The following is a 21,117-nucleotide window of genomic DNA, read 5'->3' as shown; positions in this document are numbered from 1 at the left end:
TGGGAAGAATGCTGGATCTCCCATTATGTCTGTTCAGTTTCCCTTTCCCTTGTATGCCTCTATTCTTTCTCACTCCTACATTCAATTTGGCTGTTCGCCCCAAAGCAGTTGTCTTCTCAGAAATATATTTATCTTGTTCTAGCACTGTTTCATATTCTGACACACGTGCGCCAGCCATTTCCCAGGTTATTTTATCCTGCACACTTGGTGAAATTACAGAATAGTTTTTTAAGGGACCTCTCTTTGGAGGTCTGAAGTCTAAAACCCCTGCTCAAAGAAAATGGGTCCAAGTTCAAAGCTATACCAGTTTCTCAGGGCCTTGTCCAGGTAAATTTCAATTATTTCCAGGGTTATTTCTACAACCTCTGTTTCAGTGCTGCACTACTTTCACAGGAAAGAACTTCTTCTCATCCTTTCACTGCACACCCCAGGATCTTAGTCTGATTCTGATTCTTAGTCTGATTTTTTTTAATCCCCTCTGTCTTTTTTTTTTTTAATCCCCTATCAGTTATTTAAAGATAGGCCGAAAAAAACCCACACGCTTCTCAAACCCTTCTTGCACAACATGTGCCCAGGCCCCCTACCCATTTTAGTGACCTTCTATTGAATTTGCCTCAGTTCGATGCTTTCTCTCGTGCTGGGGCTGGAAGGAACCCAAAATAGTGTTTGTGAGACCACAGGCAGGCTTAGTTCAAAGTACTTGAGAGAGATCATTTTTGTCTACTTGCTCCATATGTTCTTGTTAAATTAGCCAAGTGAATAATAAGCATTTGTTGCCCCCAGGGCACAGTGCTGGTGCATGTTGTCCATCAGGGACTTTTCTGCAAAGATGCTTGCCAGCCAACCAGCCATAACCTCTGCTGTAGCCCTAACCTCTGTGTCCTGTTGCAGGAGCACAATTTGGCACATACTATTACTGAATTCTGTCTAGGAGGTTCAACGTTCCTTTTCTTCTTCCTCAAAGTGCTGCTTTTGGATTTTGCTCTGGGTAGAATTAGAGTTGCTACCAAAACAAATTCAACTGTGTCTGGCAGTTAAAAACATGTAGTTATTTGCCTGTTACAGAGTGCTAAAGGCTTTTGGAAGAAACCAGCTCTGAACATGATATACAAATCTAATCAGATCAGGATTCTTGATCCCAGCATCACTAGAAAAACAGCTTATGATTGGCTTCATTTCCCAACAAGGTTTCCCAAAAAAGAGGTAAGCTTTCTTCTTTTTTAGCTTTTAGTTACATGCCACCAAAGAAATAATAATTTCTTCATTATAGTGGGACTGTGTTAGAACATCTTTCAGGTTCTCATTGCGTAAGCTTGGGCTTAGGTGATGTTCGAAAAAAAAAAAAGAGAAAATAGACACTTCCTGAACTCCAGTCTTGTTAGCCAAAAATCTCTATTTATGGGTTTAATAATTAGTATTAACTATTTCTGTCTACAAGTGTTGTCTCATTTCCTCTTACAAATTGGGAAAAGCAGATAGGCATTGGAACACAATGGATCTGAAGAGCATCTAGAAATATTAAGGAGTTTTGAAGTACTAAACGTAGGGCTTTTTTTCTTAACAAACAAGCAAACAAAGCAGTAATTTTAGCACTGCTGCAATTTCACTCTACTGGGGGTGGGTAAGAAGTGGGGAGCACGCAGGATATTCCAGACCTGCTCTAATGACGTGTATCTAACAGCATTCTTGAACTTACTGATTTGATGCCAAGCTAAGTAATGAGTTAACCAACATTTTGGATATAAAAAACAAAACAAAATACAACAACAACATTTCAACTGTCAGCTTCTGGCTGAAGAATGTTTTATTGATGAAAGGTAAGGCTTCAAGTAGGAGACCTGACATGGTCACTCCTGACTGCACAAGGGCTGTTTAACAGAAATGCTTGTACAAATGCGGTTCTTTTGGGTCACAGTCATTGCATGGAGCTGCTTCATCATGATCAGCCAACTGACACACAAGGAAACTTCTGACAAGCTGCTACTGTGGAGTATCTACCACAACTGTTTTTCAGTTTAATCTTTCTAATGTTTGAGGGAGTTGTTTTGTGGTTTGTTGCTTGTTTTCTTATGTGTGGTTTTTTGTTGTTGTTGATTATTATATTTTTTCTAAAAAATAGTGGTCTACTAGTGTCTTTGTCTCCCTTATGAACTCTCAAACTGAAATTCCCAGTTCGGCTGCATGCTTGCCAGGGCTCCGTGGCATTTCAGCTCTTCAGCTGAGAAGAGGACAGCACAGAAGTTGGGAGCTTATTGATCTCCGAAAGGGCCACAGAGTATCCATGGCTTTCATGGTTCCAGAAATCTCTTCTGTCTCTTCCTGTGCTGCTCCTTGCTTAGTGGAAGTGAAATTGAAGCTGGTGCTGTCAGTGAGCCAAGCAGATGTGTGTGGTGTCCTGGAGCTGATATGCAGGTGCAGGCTGCTCAGTCCCTTTGAGTAATGTATATGTTCTTCATTCCTCTCCTGCTTGCTGGGTGCCCTTGATTGGAGCTGGAGCAGAGCATGTCTGTGGTAGGATGTAGGTACCCCTTTCAGCCTCTTCTGCATCCCTTGCTTCATTCCCAGGTTTTTACAGCCCCACATCCCAGACAGCAGCGACAGCTGAGCTTAGGTGTACTTGTCCTCACTTCTCCCATCACGCAGAGGTGGGCTGTGGCTTGGAGCCTGCACATCTGCAGTCACTCTGGCACAGCTGATGCAAAGCAGCTCAGTTAAGTCGGGATTCGTCTTGGGTGGTCTGTTGCATGACCCAGTCTGGAGCTCTCTGTATTTAGAGCACATCCCTGGGGGGAAGGGAGGAACTGGTGCTGCCTATGCTGTCCTATGCTTCAGCCCCCTCTGCCTGAAAAGATGCCAAAGACAGCTGTTACTGTTGCTGCCTTTACCATTAAGCCAACATTATATTCCCTGTGTGTGCATTTGTGCTTAGTCCTGCAAGCATTTCAGTTTCTCTGCCAGCAATATGATGGTATTAACAGAGCTGGGAAGAACAACTGTAAAATGAAATGTGCTTCCCCAGCAGCAGTAAAGTCAGAAAGTGTTAGAGTCATTGCAGCACCATGCCTGTTCCCACTAAACATGACTGGCTGAACAAAATTCATTGTGGGCCAAGATCTGTGGACATTGCGAGGGCAAGCCAGGATCTGCACACTTCAGTGACAGCAGTTCTGCTTGGCAGAATCCACAGAAAATCAGTTTGCTTGATAAGAACTTCCTTTGAGGCTTGGTTGGACAAAAGAGCATGCTTAAAGCATGAAAATGTATTTTATAAGTAGGTCTGTTATTATAATTACTATGTTCCTTTGAAGTGAACTGTGTATTTATGATAGGCAAGGGTAAATAGAGCTAGCTCACAACCTGTGATATTCCTGAGATTTCCAAATAAGACTAATTCTGACAGGTACCATGCCTGTCATAATTTTGGGGGACTATTTAATATGGACGTTGTAACAGGTGCACCACTAAGTTTATGGTATTAGGCCCCCAGGGTGGAAAGCTGTTTTGCTAATTGGCAGGAACCCTGGGCAGTGGTATGCTTTGTAAGTCAGTGTCATTTTTGGAGTACCCCAGAAGTTGTATAAAGGTACAAGAAAAAAAAATGACGTAAAAGATAATTCAATTGTGTGATTTTAATTAGGAGAGTTAATTAAAGAGTTGTTAGTAAGTTTTCCCTGACAATTTGTTCCTTTAGCATATAATACAAAGATGTGTTTTTGTGTCATTTAGTTCTGCCTTCTTCCTGTGCAGAATTATCCACTGCTGCTTTGCCTGCTTTGTTTTCAGAGGCAAATGATTTGAGCCTTGAGTAAGAATTCAAAAAAGAAGGTGATTTTGTGCTCACTTTAGGGTACGACTGCAGCTACTGGAAGTGTTCAGTTCATTTGGTCTCTGATAAAACTGTTATTTTAGCCAAGACTGGCATGTCTGCCTGAAAGTTTTACCCATTTATAGGGAATTTTTTCTTTAAGCTTCGTCGGTTGGTATGATGAAAGAAATTACCTCTGTGTACAAACCTTGCCTCAGTTACTTCCTTAGATCATTTTAGCTGCTGCTAAAAGAGCCATGACTGTTACCATAAAATTTACATGATGCTTCCAAAGAGTTCTCTGGTCTTGTAAGAAATGCAAATCTTCAGTTCAATGCTCTTAAGTTTGCACGATTAAAACCTGTTTATTGCCTGCTCTTGGTATTTTAAGTTGCATTTACTTCTGAGCTTTCTTATTGTAGGGAGACATAAGCAATTTTATATAGTGTCCTTTCTTCTAATGAAAATAGTGGGAGAAGATCTAAAGCTGCCTTTTCATGAATTTCCCTGCTGAAAAAGTTCAAATATAGCCAAGTTAATACAGCTATAGTGCATGTTTTCAGTTTGGTGATAAAAAGATTTGAGACATGTCATACTCTGTTCACTGGGATCTTAGTCATCTAGAAACTTTCTGAACACATCTGATAACCCTGTCACATTTGATAGAGGAGAAACTGTCTCCAATGTATAGAAGTCTGACTGGTTTTGTGAAAGTAGGTTGCTGAGTGGTGGGGTGACAGGACCTTACTGGTGCCTCTGCTGAGGGACGAGCTACAGTACAGGCTCAGCTCTTGCTAGAAAAGCAGAAGATCTCAGGGAAGGCTGACACAGTAGGTATCCTGGCCATGGAAAAGCTGCAGGCAGCACCTTACTCCCTTATGAGACAGGAGGGGATCCAACCCCAAAACAAAATGTCTGTAGAAGAGCTAGGCTCCCTGTTTTTTTTTCTGCCTTTTTTCTTAGCTTTGCTGTTCATGTCAAGCTGCCAGTTAATTTTGCATGCATGTTGTTTGTGTTCTCTTTTAGAAACCCAAGCACCCAACAACGGGGCTAATTGCCATTACACTAGCATTTCACATTTGTCATGAAGTTCACCTGGCAGGCTTCAAGTACGACTTCACTGACAGAAACAGTTCTTTGCACTACTATGGCAACGATACAATGTCTCAGATGATGCAGGTAAGGTGCACTTGTTCATGCTGAGGGGCATACTTTGAGAAACGCTGCTGGTAAGTGAGGAAGGCAATGCAGCGAGATAAAAACTTGGATTGCAGTTTAGAAAGGCCTCCCATCTTCTACTGGTTCAGCTGCTCATGGGTTAATGTTGTTTAAACTCACATCTCTTGCTTTTGTTTCTGAAAAATGTGGGTAACATTTGTCCCTTGAGCTACACCTTATTCTGTAACATCATCATTTGTGTACTCTGTTTTGCTTTAATGGTGTTCTTCCTAGGCTACGCAACTCTTGTTTGTAGAGGCACATTGTCAGAACATGAATAGGCAGTGTTCTTGTTTCAGTTCTTTGGTGGCTACTTGAAAAACTAGTCTTAGTTGCCAAATTTCTTTAACAAGAAAGAAGTAAAGGAGTTAAAATCTATAAACTTGCAGCTGGGGAAAGAGCTGAATTTCAGAATTGAAAAGTAGAAAAGAAAAGTAGCTCTTACAGAGGGATAGGAAGAGAAGGAAGTGCTTCCAGGAGGTGGAAGCCACAACTCACCAGGGAAGGAAGCAACAGGAGGCTGGCAGACATCAGGAGTGCCTTCTCCTCCTGCAGAGAAGTGTTTTTCTACAGCCATGCCTCTATTTTCTGTAATGTCTCTGCTCTTGCCTTCAGCTCTGTACTCTGAGCATCTTAGTCTCGGCCCTTTACATCAATGTGAACAGTTTTCTCATCCATATGCACACCTAGTATGGTGTGTTGGTTCCAACCAGGGCTTATTTTCTTTCCTCCTGCCTTTCTTGAAAATGTAGTATGGGGCAATGTCCATACGAGCCTCTCAAGTCTCTCTGATGAATCCTATGTGCCCTCTGCTCTGAGATAATTTTCCTCTGACACTGAACTCATGGTCATTTTCAGGTTCTTCTCTGCAGGTGCTTTGCTTTTTTTCCTTCTTTTTTGCCAATATACTCAAGACTTGGGTAAGGTTGATCACTAGTTGAATAGACATCTATAACTTTCCTAAAATCTGAGAACTTGAAACAGAAGCATTTACACTGAATTCATCTTAATTTTTTTTTGGATTCTGTGTCCAGTAAGCTTACCTGAAGCACGAGGTTCTTTGAATTCCCTGTAGTCCCCAGTGGATGTTTTGGATTTCCTTGTTCTGTCCTCCACTAACCTCAGTGGTCTCTTGATTATCTGGGGCCCTGCATGAGAGAGCACAGAAAATGGGTTGGTTTGGGCTTGTTAGAGCTGACTGGCAGGACACATTCAAGCTGCAAATGTCTTGTGTGCTCTTTGAGAACCTGGGTTGAGCTTTGAGAATTACTCATTTTCTGACTGCTTGTGTTGTAAATGTCATTGTACTGCTGTTGCCTATAAGCCCAGGGAGGAGCTGGGAGAGTTGGTAAAGGAAGGGCTTCTGTCCTACGGGCTTGGTTTGTGTCCTAATAGAAAGTCTAGTCTAGTTTTGAGCAATGGGTTCACTCACCTGTTTTCCTGGGAGACTGTACTACAGCCAATCTAAGAAGTCTTTTCCCTGCTTCCCTGCTTCCTGCTCTTAGCATCTTCCAAGTAACACAAGTAATTAGAAGGAAAGAGCAACAAAGTGGTGCTTCTGATAATAAGTTGAATTTAATTTTTTTAATTATTATTCCCTCACATCTCTTTAGAATGAATACCATGACATCAGCGCTGAGCAGAAATTTTTGAAGAAGCTTATAGACAAGAACTTTGTGGTCAATTTGACGTGAAAGATGGAAAATATGAAGAACAATCACTATTTTCAAGATTCAAAAAAGTTTTATTTTTTTGTATGACACTTTTATTTTTTAAGTGCAACGTAACTGTTTACTGTTTAAAAGGAGCACAGAAACCTCACAAGGCAGAAGCTTCTTCTAAGCCTGAGGATAATGGACTGTTGCAAGCAGAGAACTGAATTTCTGTGAAGCTATTTAATAGTGGGGAAAAACATGACACTTTCAGCTGAAAGTATCAGGGATATAGAAAAAAAATGTGATCCACGTGACTTATTTATCAGCAAGAACTTTTTCCAACTGTTCAATTCTCTGGAATATCTTCCTTTTTAACATTGTCCTCCAAAAAGGTTACACTGTCAAGAGACTGCGAAGAGTGTTTAGGTAATAGATGGATGTAAAGTCTTGAATCTCTTGTAATCTCAAAGTGGCTTTAAAAACAATGCCTATAAATCATTACTGTGTCTGGGAGAAGGGGAAACATATAAAGCACACAGGAGTAAGTCTGTCCTACTCCTGAGCAGAGAACATCATCTTCAGTGAAGAAGCCACAGCCTGCACTGGTCATCAACTCTGAACTGCTGTCTGCGTGTGCCAAAGGTGAATACCCTTTGGTCTGATTTGTGGATTTGTTGGTATTGACAATGCTTGTGTTGTATCCAGTTTATGGAAAAACATACGCCCTGTGCTGTGCTTCCAATAAATTTTACAAGTTTTGACTTCTCTTAGAAAAAAGGGAGTTTGAAGACTGAAGATTTGTCTTAATTACTTGTCTGTTACTTCCTGCAAACCACAAGAGGAATGTGAGCTGGGACAGAGATGCAGAGTGTATCTTCCTGTTCACTTGTCACGTATCAAGATAATTTTTCCAGACTAGCATAATCCCCTTTTTCACATGCTGTAATGAATATCCGACTTCGAAATGCATCAATGTGAACAACTGTTCTTATTTTTGGTAGTGGAGCATGCTAGGGAACATTCAAGATGTACATCAGCTGAATTATCATTTGGCTTCTGCTAATCTCTTCCATTTTTACTTTTAGATTTAAAGAAAGTGGCTGAACTAAATTAGCAGTGGGAATTTACATGGGATTTTATGAAAGTACTTAATGGGATGGTTACGTTTCCTGTATTGATTTTTGTCTCAGACAGGCCTGCTGAATTAGTTGAATTTGTTAGGGAATGACCTTGACAACTATCAAAGATTAAATGAAAAAGTGAAATGCCATTCTAATTCTTTCATAGGATATATATACATGTATATCTTCCTTATTGTGTCAAGTTTGTTTGAAGATCTTTAGGTTATCTTGATCAATCACACCTAAAGAAAGCACAAAAGTTTGCTTCCAAAAAAAACCACAAACAAAACAAAAAACACCTCTTCAATGTTGGTAGAAAAAAAGTCATTAGCACAGTATCATCTTTTTCAGGAACTGAGGATTACAAGCGTACTGAACAGCAACATAGAAGAGTAAGCATTGAAGTGACCAGAGATCAGTCTCATCCTTTTCCTATCTCTCTTGCAGAGTGCAATAGGTATCTGAAAACTGCCTGTAGTTCTCGTCTTTTTCTTTAGCCCTTTGGTTCTGCCAGCTGGGAATTGCTGAGTGCAGCATGACTTGCAGGCAAACCTCACCCAAAGAAGAGGTGCCTTTTGCTGCATGGTATTTTCACTTAATGACTCCTGACTTCTGTTTGGTTTCAAGCAAATTGGATGCATTCAAAATAACTGAGGATGTCATAAAAATCTGCATCCCCCTTGTGGTACAGGCAGTGCCATGAGTGTGGCAGTTCAGCCACATCAAGTGATCCTGTGTGGGGTCAGTCCTTGTCCAGCTGGGTGCAGGGAGGGGAGGGGCATGCCAGAGGTGCTGGGGGCAGCGGGGCAGGTGCCTGTCCTGGCAGGAGTGTGGGAACCCAGAATTTCTTCACAAGGTGGTGGAAGGAGTCTTACTCAGTTATTCTTGAGTACAGCCTTCCCCCATCCCTTTTTTAACAGGCACATTTCTGAGGCTTTGAGAAGGGCTCTGCTTAAAAATCTGAACAGGAATAGGTGGGGTTATGTACCAGAAGGTAGTAATACTACTATGTTTAGCTCTACCATAATGTATTTCTCATGATTATTTCAGTTAGTAAGTTTTGTACATGACTGTATAGCACCAGGCCTGCAGTGATTTAAACTACTGACAACAGCAACTCCCCAGGAAAACAAAAATCCAAGGCAAGGTTTTTCATAAAGCTCACAACACTGACCTTTCTTTGCATGGAAGCCCCTAGCAGGTGTCTCACCATGTCGAGGGCAGAGCCAGGCAGAGGTGGGTGCATCCGCCCTAGGAACCTGGGGTTGCTCCCAGAGCCAGCCCTGGCTCCCCCAAGTGTTGTGGGGTGCCCCGCTGCTGTGGACTGCCTACCAGGGTACGGCCTCGTCCACCTGACATCCCACACCACGCTGACTGCAAGGACTTCTGTCCAGGAGAGCTGTTGCGTTTGCCCTCTCCATGCAGTGTCTGGTTCTTGTGGTGGTGCTGGCTGTGTTTGTTGTTTTCCACGTGATTAGTGTGCTGTCTACCGGCATATATCCCTATCAGCTGCTCCTGCTTATTTCTTTTTAGTAAGTCTCCCCACTTGTACATCTTTTTCTTTTTGGCAATTAAACAGTACTCCTGTGGATGTTTTCTCCCTGCTTCTTTTTCTCCTGCAGGAAAGTTTGAGTCAATGTAGGCTGAGGTTGCCCTCACAGGAGGGTGACTCAGTAAAGGTTAGAGCCAGGCCTGTTCGCTCGGGCCTGAGCCAAGAGTTAACGCTATTGATAAACCGGAGGGCAGTGTTTTTTGAAAGCACAGCCTGCTGGCTGCCAGCTCTTATCTTCAATAATAAGCTGTGAGCTACCTGATTCATTGTTTTTCCCCTGTAAGATGTTTTGGTAGGGTTCTGTGTATGCCAGCACTGCTTCGTCAGCCTCACTTCATGAGGTGGTTTTGTGCTGTTCTGCCTTGAGAACAGTTACTGCTTTTACATGGACTTGATGTAGGCAGGAATAACGCTGTGTACTCTGTCAGTAATGTCTACAGATCATGGTGTCTATTTTATCTGGGCACATGTTTTCAAAAGTAGCTTGCAATATCAAAGATAAGGCTTGGGACTTTTTTAATAAAAAAAAATATTAATAAAAAGCAATAATGCTTACACCAACTATTTCAATCTCTTTGAGAGTGAGTTGATATTAAGATTTTCTCTTCCCATTTTTGTCATTCCTAAAGGCAAGGGTTCTGCACTGAAATTTTATTGTACTAGCTGCCCATTACGTTGATCACATCATCAGTGGTGAAGCTGTCATGTTTAAATCCCAGGGTGCTGCAGGCCTTATTTCCGTGTCTGGTAACAGCATAACTACGTAGGTGCCAGGTAATTTATGTGAAGTGTATTTCTGTATCAGTTGCAGATGGTTTCACCACTGCTTCTTCCCTTCACATTCTCCAGCAGTCTGCTGAAATTCAAGCCAGCATTGTACCTGCCACCCCCGTACAAAATGCTTCACCATCAGAGAGACCCAGCTCTAAAGTACCAACACGTACACACAGACACACACAGGTAACTTGCATCAGCCGAAGTTCTGTTTGGCTCAGACTTTTAGGGTGCCTGTTTGTTTTTGTCGGTATCTTTTCCTCTACTGTAATAATTAAGGGAAGTTCTGAGATATGTTGCAAGAAGGAAGGTGAGAAATTATTGCACTAAATATGAATTTGAGAGTGCTTTAAAGATTAAAAGAGTGCTTAAAACAAAACCATATTCCAGTGGCTCTGTGTTGAGAATAATACAGAATCACAATGTTGGTGTTTAATAATCAGTGTATGGTATTTCTTGTATCCTATGCCATGTTTCTCTTTTTTTTAACAGTGCCCTGTTAAAGTTAACACCTTAACTTTTAAGCAGAGTCTGATTTTTAAGAACATAGAAAGCTCGATGTCGGTTTCTGGTGTAGGTAATTATTTTATTTGCCATTTTTCTTAAGTTTTATATGCCTTTAAAGTGCCAACTGTATTTTGAAGACATTCTTAGAGTTTTTCAAGTGAAATTTTGAATGCTACAAATGGAAAAAAAAATATTTTTCTGTGAATAAATTGTGTTAAAGATACTGCCCTCAAGCTTATTTTTGCAAGGCCCGTGCCGTGTGTGTGCCCAAGCCCATTATTAGTGCTGTGTAAAGTAAATAAGGGATTGTCAGATGGGGCATCGAGTTTCAAAATGGACTACTGTGGTTAGTAGGCAAACAGGGCTGAAATTTTTTGAGCCCAGGTACAGTACCTGGACTGTGCTGCAGGTAGAAATATCACTCTTGACTCATTAAAATCACAGCTGGGACATGGTATTTGTGGGCAACGTCAAGACGAGCATCCTCCTGACATTGTTTGGTGGCTTTTTAATCTTACCAGCCTTACTGCCTTCTTTCAGGGGAATGTTAAGATAGATGTTTAACTAGGAAGATGTGTGTGATGAACGACTTTAGATTGTAAGAATCAACACTGATTTTAGTACTTCACTCATGTCATCTTTTCTCTTTCCTCCTGTGCAGTAAAAATGAGATGATGGGGAGCAGGGACCTGCTTAGCCAGCAGCCTCAGGGAGTCTGAGGGCAATTTAAAACAGTTGCCTGCCCCAAGTGGTGGGTATTCAATGCATTCGTTTTGGTATCGACCTTTCAGGAGTTCACCAGCTTGGAGGAAATGCCTATCTTTGAGGTGAGACCACCAGCTGCAATCCACTCTCTACAGTGGAGCGACAGATCATCACTGAGCTAGTCAGTGACAAACTGGTTGCCACTTTCACACCAGCTTTTTGCCACAGGAGAAAAAATGGGGCATGAGGAGATCAGCAGAATGGGAAAAGCTGTTCTCAAATGATCGGAAGAGCTGGGGCTGTAACAGGTGTCTTGAAGCCTGGGAAGCCCACAGCCAACTTTGGCTTTTTGGCTGAGTGCAACCACCCAACAACGCATCTCATAGCTATTTGAATTTTCATCTTCCCCACATCCTGCCCTCTGTGCCTTTTTAAGCTGCACTCCTACACGTGCTACTGTCCCCAGTCCATAACACCTGCTCCTTGTCGAACCCTTGCTCTGTGTAGTGCACTAGGAATGTGCCATTGCCCTCGTGGGAGCCTCTTGCACCCCAGATTCCTCTGGGTCCACAGCTGCTGCCTCCTGCTAAATGCAACGCTAGGACAATGCCTTCCTCTCAGGGAGTTAAGGTAAGTCTTGTCAGCAGGGAGGAAACAAAGAAAAATCTACGTATTTATATATAGATTTGCTTTTTCATATCACATTGTCAGTGGCTTTAGAGGGTCCTTGTAGTCTGATACATGTATTTTGTGGCTTGAATGTTCATTCTAATAACCCTCATTAATGAAGAGAGGATTTTTTTTAAAGATATTTAATAAGATATTTTTTTTCAAATCAGTACAAAAATTTTAAATACAAAATTATTTGCTTTTGACATATCTCATATATTCTGGAAACATACCCAAGTCACCAATGCCTGGTAAGCTGTCCATCCGTTCCTGCCAACGTTCCATAAAATTTCTGAGATAAAGCACCACATTATATCACTGGAGTCCTTAGTCAATGTTAGACTGCATTAAACTCTGCACTTAAATAACAGTAATGCCAGTTAAATCCAATTTTAGTTCTGCATGAAAAATCTAGTTCATTTTTTGAATCAAAAGCAGTAGCATTAGCTAAGACATGGAAGAAGTGAGGAGTATTTGACTCTTTCAACTAACGTAAGTGTGTGATGTGCAGCACTGTACAGGGAAACACAGAAAAGGACACTGTCATTTTTAAATTAATACTCTTGAGGTGAGATTAGCACCATTGATGAACAGACAGTTCTTGCATAAAAGTTGCTTTTCCCCACATACAGAAAAGATTGAGGCCTCTGCAGATTCTCCTAGACAATTGGTAACATATAAATAAGGATTGGAAATCAGCTTTTATGTAAAATGAAGTTGTTGGATAAATTTTTATGGTCAGTATTGCTGGTAAAGTTATTGATTGATCTCAGACAATGAATTAGTTAATTAGCAAGCAGAGCTACTTCTGCTTTGCCTAGTCATCGAAGAGTAAACTGATTTAATTTTGGCTGAGTGGCAGAATACCTGTATCTTATTACAAGCCAGACAGACTGCAGGTTTTTAGCATGAATACAGGAATTGAAGCAAATTTATACGACCCTGCTGCATTGCCACATGTCAGCCAAGATGTCTTAATCATGTGGCATAAAGCAAATTTTTAAATTTTGTGTGATCTACCTCATCTGCTTCAACAGTGCAAATGCAGATGGAGGCTTTTTGGGTGCATTTGGAGGTGAACCCAGTGCCCACTGGAGTCAGGCACCCATCTGAGTCCAAAAACCCCTGGAGAAAGCTCTCAGGGAATGGTTATGCCATCAGTATTCCTTTTCCATAATAAACAAATTGTTTAGGAAAACAAAACAAAACAAAAACCTGCAGGACTATCTTACACGGGAAGAGAAATAAAGATCTCCAGCTAAAAGAACCTCTGCCTGTCTGGCAGCCCTTCTGTAAAAAAAAAAAAAAAAAAAAAAAAAAGCAACCCCCACAAAACCAAACCAAACCAACCCACCACCACCAACCCCCCAAACAAGTAAAAAGCCACTCAATTTTCCCATGTAATTTGAGATTGACCTACTATGTTTTCAGTCACTGTTTTTCATCTCATAACTGTGATCAATGCATCAATTAAATATGCAACAGGAGAGTGACGTAAACTGATTTGAACCTTAGTATTGCATTATTGTGAATGAAATGAAGCATGGCGTCACAGAAATATATAATGTACAGCTAATATGTCCCCCTTGGGTGCAAAACGACTGTTTATGAACCTGATACACACCTTTAAATATGTTCACCACACTTTTTTTTTTTATATCTAGCTGTGCATAATGTTAAACTTTGTATTTTTTTTTTGTACAAGATGGTCCGAAACAGTCATTAAATGCATCTTTCATGGTATAAGAGTTTTAAGCGGAGAAGAAAGGTTTAGATTTGTATGTGTGTGTGTGACTGTCTGGTTTTTGTTTTTACATGGGATACAATAAATATCCTGAAAAAGACGAATGCACGTATTGCCCAGCATAGAGTCCTGCTGCCTGTTCGGATGGCATTTGAACGTAAACCTTGTCTCCGTGCATCAGCTGAACGACGGCACTCCCGGAGGCTTGGTCCAGGAAGCCCTTCTTGTACTCGTCGTAGGTGTACATCAGCGGCTCGTTGTTCTTGAACAAAGCCACCCAGACGCTGGCCCCTTTACAGTGAACATGGTAGGCGAAGTAGTAGATCCCGGGGATCTCGCAGGTGAAGATCCCTGTCGCGGGGTTGTAGTTCTGCCGGCCGTTGTAGAGGAGTTTGTCGAACTTCACGGGCACGCCGACCCGGGGGAAGGGGGTGAGGAGCTCCGCCGTGAACGCGGGCATCTCGTAGACGGCACCGGCGGCCTTGCCCTTCTTGCCCGCGTAGCCGTAAGGGGGCTTGACGCCATCTATCCCCGGCCCCACCTCGGGCAGGTACTGTCCCACAGCCGGCGGAGTTGGGGGGATGATCACTGGGGGGCCAGGTGGCCCGGGAGGGCCGGGGGGCCCCTGGAGGCCGGGCTGGCCAGGGGGTCCAAGCGCCCCGGGCTTTCCCGGGGGGCCCTGCAGCCCTGCAGCCCCAGGTTTGCCCATGCCAGGGAAGCCGGGGGGGCCGGGCTGGCCGGGTTCCCCCTTGGCCCCAGGCAGTCCTGGGGGGCCAATGGGGCCACTGGGCCCTGCAATGCCTGGGATCCCTGAGGGGCCCTGAAGCCCCTGGGCGCCGGGCAGCCCCGGCTCGCCCTTTGGCCCCACAAGCCCAGGGACGCCCGGCAGCCCCGGCAAGCCCTTGTGCCCAGCTTCCCCCTTGGGCCCCGTGGGGCCTGGCAGCCCCCGCAGCCCGGGGGCTCCCACTTCCCCGGGGAAACCTGGCTTCCCGGGGAACCCCTGCAAGCCGGGTTCACCCTTGGGGCCCACAGGTCCCGGTGGCCCCACGGCGCCGCCTTCTCCCTTGGGTCCTGGGAAGCCCGCAGCACCGGGGGGGCCCATGATGCCTGGCAGGCCTGGTTGGCCCGGCTCTCCCGGAGGCCCCCCCATGCCGGGTGGCCCCGCGTGCCCTTTTTCCCCCTTGGGCCCCAGGGGGCCGGGCAGGCCGCCCACCCCACGCTCACCTTTGGGCCCAGGGAAGCCCGGCTTCCCAACCCCGGGGAGGCCAGGGGGCCCTGGCAAGCCTGGCAAGCCTTGCTCCCCCTTGCCTCCTGGGAAGCCCGGCTGGCCAGGGATGCCGTCTTGGCCGGGTTTGCCGACCCCAGGCACGCCGGGAGGGCCTTGCATCCCAGGGACCCCCGGGGGTCCCTGTGGCCCCAGCTCGCCTGGTGGGCCAGGCTTGCCCAGGGGACCCTGCGGTCCTGGAAACCCCACCATCCCCGGCTTGCCGACCCCTGGCAGACCCACGGGGCCAGGGGGGCCAGGCAGCCCGGGTGGGCCCTTCAGTCCTGGCAAACCCGGGATCCCGACACCCTTCTCCCCTTTGGGACCAGGGATCCCGGGGGCCCCTGGGGGCCCCTTCATCCCAGGTTCACCCTTAGGTCCTGGCTGTCCCTGCAGCCCTGGAGCACCCGCTTTCCCTATTCCTGGAAGCCCGTGAGGTCCCGGTGGTCCCTGTGGTCCCGGTATCCCCATGGGCCCAACCTCTCCCTTCGGTCCCATCTCCCCTCTTGGCCCTGGTGGCCCCATCACCCCTGGTTTCCCAGGCATCCCTGGCAAACCCGGCTTCCCAATTCCTGGATATCCTTGTGGACCTGGTTTTCCTTTGGCTCCTGGCACGCCGTGACCTGGTAATCCTGGTGGCCCTGGTGGTCCTCTTGGTCCAGGCTCACCAGGGGGACCTTGCTCACCCCTCAAGCTGCGCACAGGCATTTCTGGGTTGGGGAGGAAAGAAATAGGGAAAGGGGGGGGGAATAGAGAAAAAAGGTGAATGTAATCACATCTCTTGAAAAACACAAAGGTAATTTTAAACTGAATGTGCTTCTTATGGTACCTCTTGTTTTTGTGGTAGGTGGAAAAATCGAACTGGCCAGAAAATTACTGGCTGATGTTTGTAATTAAGAGGATGTTCTTGCTGTTTTGCATACCCCAAACTTGCGTGTGTATTTCTGTTTATATGAAATACTTGTTTTGCATCCTCTTCGCTTATTTTTTGTCACGTAAAAGCCATTTAGTAGTGTTTCCATGTATATGATATTAAGCAGTGAAATCTGCCTATTGTCCCATATTGCTATATGAGTTTAAGAGGAATGCAGGAGCTGCTCAGTGTGCTCATGCGATAGGAGTACTTCACCCTTAAGAGGTGAAGTAACTTGTTGGAGGGGCCCTGCTTGTTGTAGGGGCTTACATTAGCAAGAATTCCTTGATTAACATCATTAAAATAAGGTTGAAACAGTACAAAGTTTAAGTCTGGTATGACTTGCCTTTTCAACAAGGCTTTAGTTCACATTAAAATGTTACTGGAAACCTACAGCCTTACCTGGCATTGCTAAGCTCTCAAAAGTTTTTGGCATAGCCATGGCTAATTAGATCTCCCTCTAAACACTTCACAAAAAGCTTTTTATGGTCCCAAACCACGTTTTTATTTGTGTGTGACCATTTGACATTTCAGGTTGAGGTGAGGGAGATGCTGCCTGGGAGCGGTTGTGCTAGGGGCAGGTTGCTTTTCAAGCTGCAGACTTCTGCATGTAGTGGAAAGTCTGGTTCTCTCCTGCTCTAAAATTGAAGAAGTGAGAGCTTTGGGATATGGGGGAAGGAGACAGATGAGGTTTCAGGGCAAGGGAATTGACTGTTCTCTGAGAGGCAGAAACCCTCTCTCTCTGCACATTTTGCATTTTATGCATGTAGAAAACCTTTGCTTACAAGACAGGTTGGTTTTACTACAGTGAGTCGTGCTTGTTTAGGCACTCCAAAAACAGGCCCTGAAATCCTCCATTGCCCACTGAAGCCAGTGGAAGCTGTGATTACTCTGGACCTTTAGAAAGGCAGAGAGTTAACCAGCTGGGCTGAGGCTGCACATACACTTGCTGTGCCCACAAGGATTGTATGACACTGGACATTACAGGTCTGGACATTTTTAGTTGCTTTCTTAAATATTTTAGTACTTTCCAAACTTCTTTTACTGAACTCTGAAAGTGCTTGTTTGTGCAGACTTGAGCAGCAACACCCTGTATGTTCAACATGTTAGTCCCACGGTTAACCTACAGAAAGATGACTTCAGGAATCAAAAGAGCAAACCTACGCTACATCCAGCCAGCAGCAGCCTGTTCACCCATGGGCAAACACTGCCATGGGCAGCCATGTGTGTCCCCGTGCAGGGCTGATGAAGAGCCCGCTTACCTTTTTCTTTCTTGGGAGCCATGTCCTTGCCGAGCAGAGGCACCTGTGGCACCTCCTTCATGTACTGAGGCAGGTGGGGATACTCCTTGCCGTACTGCATGTGTGGCACCTCCTTGCCCATGTGCTGCATCGGGATGCCTTCTTTGCCCAGCGGCATGTGAGGTACTTGTTGTCCGAGGGCTTGGTACTGAGGCACCTGGGGTGGCAGCTGCTTGATGCCATAGTAGACGCCGCCCTGAGTGGACCTCACCAGCTGTAGGTAAATGGCAACAGCCACCGCCAGTAGCTGCACGGGGACCAGCAGCACAGCCATAACCTGTGGAAAAAAACAGCAAAACCCACAGTTGGCAGAAAATTGTTTTATATTAGGCTTGGTTCATCACCTAGAGCTAGCACTGTGGGCCTGGATGGCGGGAAGCACGGAGTGCCCAGGTGAGGAGAGTGTGTGAGTGGCTGCAACTGGGGGTGAGCTCGTGGGGCGCTGCAGGCATCGGGCCCTCAGGGGTTGTCTGGTGTTGTCCCCACTCGCAGCTGTAGGGCTCGGTGCAAGTACCAGGAGTGCTGGCACTGGCCATCAGAGAAGCCTTGTCTCTCTGGTGTTGTGAGGGTTATGGACCGGGTGGTGATATCTCACTCAGTTCTTGTGTTCTGCTCCTGCTCTGAGTTCCCCAGTAGTTTGCCTTAGCAGAGCATTTAGGGAAAGGCTTGTTCGTCTTTTAAAATGTCTCTCCCTCACTTTGTTCTGTGAAATCTAATAACTTAAAGGAAATTCGGATATGATTGTTACTGAGGGAGGGTAAACTTAAACCGTGCAGGATACTGTGATTCCTCCGTTTTCCTATTAGCGTTTTTCAAGAAGCTTTCTCCCCACAGATGTTGTAACAGCACTGTTGTCGTTAAAACAACCGGCAGAAAGTTAATGTTTTTCTATCAGGACCAGTCACCAACCCCACGGTGTGCTGCCCGCAGCCGCTGGGTGGAGCACGCGCCACACGGCTTCCCGCCCAGCAGCGCCGTGTGGCGAGGGGACGCGGAGCCGAGCCCACAGGGGCACCCAGACCCCAAAGGGCAGCCGCTCGCCCTCGTTCAGCAAAGCATTTCAGCACGGACTTCATCTCCAGTGAGGTCTGTGTGGGTCTTCGCCCCCGGCTCGGTGCTTTGCCGTGTGGTGAAGGGATGGGCGTGAGGTACGCAGAGTCCCTGCCCCACAGCTTGAGCGCCCTTCAGCCCCAAGTGACCTCTTTGGGGTCTCTTCTGTCAGCTTTTCTATAATCCTTTCTTCACCAGACCTAACCACTGGCTAAAGCCTCGGCTGCCTGTAGGGTAACACCTGCCTCAATGTGCAGGGAAAATCCCAACTGCTGGAGAGCTTTGCCTGTGCTGTGGTGGAAAAGCACCGCTTGTGTGGGGAGAGAAATGCAGTGAAACCTTGGGAAGAAAAACAACAGAAGGTGTTGGATAGTTTGGGGCTGTTGTTAAAGCCTATAAGTATGAGGGGGCAGGGTGGACTTTGAAGAATGAGGTTATTAAATTAGTGCCTTGCTACTTTGCTGTTCTGGTGGCCAGTTTTTTCCTTTTTTTCTTTTTAAAAAAATAAATTGCTTCAGTGGAATAAGTGAAGAGGGAAATAGGTAAAATTCCTTCAGATTTAATTTTTCTCTTTGTTTGTATAGCAAGATGTGGTTTTTGTGCGCAAGTGGGAGCTATTTGAAGTAATTGAAAAAAATTCCTACGGGGAGACACCAGTCTCCCCACAGAGGAGAGAAAACCAAACCTCCCGTGCTTGCCACCGAGCCCCTGGCCCTGCCAAGCCTAATGCAATGCACCTGCAGCTCTACAGGCACAGGGGGTGTTTCTGTGTGCGTGCGTGGAAATTTTGAGGGCAATCAGGCAAGAGCTTGGAGAGATAGGAAGGCTCCAGAAAATGAGGTGACCTCACTGCATCTGCGTTTCCTTTAAATTTTTTTTTTTCCACTCATCATAACCAAAACAGTGTGGCCTGGAAATGACAGATTGCTTCTAATCTATTGACTTTGGCCGGGGCCGGTGCCTGTGAGGTGGAAGGTGGGGGTTTATTTACTGAGCGACCTCGGGCTAGATGGGACTTGGCCGACGTCTTCGTGGGAGGAGGTCAGCGTCTCCCGGCAGCCCCACGCACGCTGTCTGGGGCTCGGGATCCGCCACAGGTACCTGGGAAGGGACATGCTGGGTGCTGGCCGTACAGCCCAGAGAAGGGGGTCTGGCAAAATTAACTTTGATGAGGAATGAGGTGAAGCTGTGTGCTGTTGCTCGCCACCTCCCCATAATGGGCTACAGCTCTTGGGGACTGTCCTGGTAAGGCAAGCCTGACCTAGAGCACAAAGCATCCCTGGGGATGTCTTCAGAGCCAAAGTTCATTGTCTCTCATCCTGCTTGGCTTCTCTGCAAAGTCCCTTAGGTGCTTGGACAGGGAAGCTGGAGGTCTCTTTCTGCCCTGCAGTTTGTTTCGGAATGCCTGGATGTACTGCTCTCTAGTTGTGTGAAGACCTCACTAGGAAGCTATCAGCATCTTTAAAAGCCTAAAAGCTACTGGAAACCTTGGTCTTCGTTTTTAAAAGAAGTGTATAGATCCTAAACATTGGACAGGTCTGTCAGAGCTTATGAATAGCAAAAGTAGACCGATAGCAGTGACAACAGAGTAAGGACAATATCAGAGCAAGGAGGAGAAAAATACGTGCTAAAGATGCAGCCAAAGTGTAAGACTTCCCGCACCCTTCACCCATATCTCAACAATTTTGGGATGGCCTCCAAACGCATTGGTGTAGTGTGATCCAAAGTGCTTTCAAAGGTATCTGTCAGCAGCACGATAAGCTAACTTTGGAACAGGATTTTCCTGGGCTTCTGGCAGAAAGCAGTGAGAACGTGTCTACGTGTTTATGGCAGGTAAATCCTTAACTGCTTGAATGTCTGAAGAACGAGGGAGGACAAGCTGCTGTCTTCACGCACAGCCCAGCACATGTCTCTCCTGCTCCAGCAGATGTGGTGTGGCACGTCATTTTGCTGCCATCGTTCAGATTAAGACACAGTAAATATTTTGCTTTACCTAGGGTGGGGCAAGCAACTTGAGGGCAAAGAAAAATTATCCCAAACCACAATGTTCAACTGCTTGTGTGTGAACACGTGTGGCACTCTCTGTGGGTGAGAGAGAGTCCCTGGAAAAAAAATACGCAGTTTTACGGGCAAAGCTCAAGTGAGAACATTTCTCAATAATCTCCTTGGTAGAGCTTTTCTCCTGAGAAAACTAGAAAGGACCTCCCTCTGGCTGTTTGTGTTTGTCAGCAGAAACTGAAGACAAAACAAAATGTACCAGCAGTCATAATTCTTAAATTAGTGTGAAGAAATAATGGCTGTTTTAGCCTAATTGGGTGAAGAATGTATGGAAAGAGTGAAGCCCGTCTGCATGGGACTTGAAATCATAGGTGGTCTTGCGAAGGGTGGAAGCCAGACTTTGATTAATTGGTTGTTACAGGGAAGCTCTGCAACCAATTTTCAGGTTAAATACATGTAGAACTTACCAGTGTCTCAGAACCTGGAAGCTGCTTGCCCCAGGGCTAGCTCTGTTGGCTTAATTTGCCACAGCCTGTGAAGTGCTGTGTTTCCCAAAGGTGCACAGGGCGCACTGAGCATACCTCAGGGACCCAAACTCTTCTGCCCTGGGGTCCTTTCCATGGGGGCTCCCTAAAGCTGTGGGACTCGCTCCCTGCTGCATGGAGTGCGCGGACTGCCAGCACTTGGGTTTCCACATGGAAAGGAGAAAACCAGAAAACTTGCAAAGTGAGCCTCCCAGTGACTCTGGAGAGTTTGTGCCCAGAAGAGTGCTACTAAAAACGTTTGGTGCCAAAAAGCTATGTTCTCTGAGATGATTTTGGCTTGAGATCAAGAGTGCTTA

General features: G+C 45.4%; 2 protein-coding genes across 7 annotated transcripts in view; one reads left to right on the top strand and one right to left on the bottom strand.

The window, feature by feature from the left end:
• ST3GAL6 (ST3 beta-galactoside alpha-2,3-sialyltransferase 6) overlaps positions 1 to 8,540 on the top strand; it is a 42,024-nt gene extending 33,484 nt beyond the window's left edge. For all 6 annotated transcript variants that reach the window (XM_082774243.1, XM_082774241.1, XM_082774246.1 and 3 more), the window contains 3 exons: positions 1,066 to 1,203; positions 4,832 to 4,984; positions 6,637 to 8,540. In XM_082774243.1, coding sequence (XP_082630369.1) covers positions 1,066 to 1,203; positions 4,832 to 4,984; positions 6,637 to 6,717 — 372 coding nt within the window. In that variant the 3' untranslated portion in view covers positions 6,718 to 8,540. The remainder of the gene's footprint in view (positions 1 to 1,065; positions 1,204 to 4,831; positions 4,985 to 6,636) is intronic.
• Positions 8,541 to 11,251: 2,711 nt separating this feature from the next.
• The window catches only part of COL8A1 (collagen type VIII alpha 1 chain), an 88,301-nt gene continuing 78,435 nt past the window's right edge, over positions 11,252 to 21,117 (bottom strand). The window contains exons 4-5 of the mRNA XM_082774229.1: positions 17,190 to 17,505; positions 11,252 to 15,724 (exon numbers count right to left, since the gene is read on the bottom strand). Of these exons, the coding sequence (XP_082630355.1) occupies positions 13,818 to 15,724; positions 17,190 to 17,502 (2,220 nt within the window). The 5' untranslated portion in view covers positions 17,503 to 17,505 and the 3' untranslated portion in view covers positions 11,252 to 13,817. The remainder of the gene's footprint in view (positions 15,725 to 17,189; positions 17,506 to 21,117) is intronic.

This window comes from Aythya marila (assembly GCF_965140915.1).
Source record: "Aythya marila genome assembly, chromosome: 1".
In the NCBI taxonomy this organism is placed as follows: domain Eukaryota; kingdom Metazoa; phylum Chordata; class Aves; order Anseriformes; family Anatidae; genus Aythya; species Aythya marila.
This window is presented reverse-complemented; position numbering and strand designations above follow the sequence as displayed.